At 56.6% G+C, this 1,234-nt stretch overlaps 1 protein-coding gene across 1 annotated transcript in view; it reads right to left on the bottom strand.

Annotated features, from left to right (window-relative positions):
* Positions 1-1,234, bottom strand: part of KIAA0907 (KIAA0907 ortholog) — a 21,345-nt gene that overhangs the window by 6,883 nt on the left and 13,228 nt on the right. The window contains exon 9 of the mRNA XM_017839874.1: positions 736-942. Coding sequence (XP_017695363.1) covers positions 736-942 — 207 coding nt within the window. The remainder of the gene's footprint in view (positions 1-735; positions 943-1,234) is intronic.

The raw sequence follows: 1,234 nt of genomic DNA, 5'->3' as shown, positions 1-1,234 counted from the left end.
TGGGATGACTGTTCTGGTCCCCCCTGTTCTGGGATGACTGTTCTGGTCCCCCCTGTTCTGGGATGACTGTTCTGGTCCCCCCCATGCTGGGATGACTGTTCTGGTCCCTCCTGTTCTGGGATGACTGTTCTGGTCCCCCCTGTTCTGGGATGACTGTTCTGGTCCCCCCTGTTCTGGGATGACTGTTCTGGTCCCCCCTGTTCTGGGATGACTGTTCTGGTCCCCTCCATGCTGGGATGACTGTTCTGGTCCCCTCCATGCTGGGATGACTGTTCTGGGTGTCCCCCCCCTGTTCTGGGATGATTGTTCTGGTCCCCCCTGTGCTGGGATGACTGTTCTGGTCCCCCCTGTGCTGGGATGACTGTTCTGGTCCCCCCTGTGCTGGGATGATTGTTCTGGTGTCCCCCCCCTGTGCTGGGATGACCGTTCTGGTCCCCCCTGTGCTGGGATGACTGTTCTGGTCCCCCCCTGTGCTGGGATGATTGTTCTGGTCCACCCTGTTCTGGGATGACTGTTCTGGTCCCCCCCTGTGCTGGGATGATCATTCTGGTCCCCCCTGTTCTGGGATGACTGTTCTGGTCCCCCCTGTGCTGGGATGACCGTTCTGGTCCCCACCCCGTTCTGGGACTGCTGCCCTCTGCCAAAGGCCCTGCCAGGGACACTCAGCTGAGCCCCAGCTCTGCCCAGCCCAGCTGTGGCTTTGGGGATGCAGGAGAATGGCTGATTTTATTCCACCTGGTATCCCAGCAGTCCCGACTCCCTCTCGTCGGGCAGCTCCTCGGTGAAGCGTCTCTTTTGGCCCTGGGGGTGGGTTTGCACCTGGGGCTGAGCACCAGTTGGCAGGCTGGTTTTTACTGGGGCAGCAGGGAGGAAAGGAGCGCTCAGCGGGCTCTGGAGTGCACAAGGTGGAGACAAAAGACAGGGAAAAGGGGAGATCAGGCACAGAAATCATTCACTCAGTGGGGGTTCATGCAGAGGGGCAGAACACAACCAGTCTGTCTTTGGGAAATGCAAAAGGAGGTGAAAGAAAATCCACAGCTTAGAGATAAATCAAATATTTCATCTGCAGAATGGTCCCACCTCAAACTCATCCTCACCTGTGACTCAGACTCCTCCTCACCTGTAACTCAGACTCCTCCTAACCTGTAACTCAAACTCATCCTAACCTTTAACTCAGACTCCTCCTCACCTGTAACTCAAACTCATCCTAACCTGTAACTCAAACTCATCCTAA

Source organism: Lepidothrix coronata, unplaced genomic scaffold (assembly GCF_001604755.1).
Source record: "Lepidothrix coronata isolate B3197 unplaced genomic scaffold, Lepidothrix_coronata-1.0 Scaffold524, whole genome shotgun sequence".
Lineage (NCBI taxonomy): Eukaryota > Metazoa > Chordata > Aves > Passeriformes > Pipridae > Lepidothrix > Lepidothrix coronata.
This window is presented reverse-complemented; position numbering and strand designations above follow the sequence as displayed.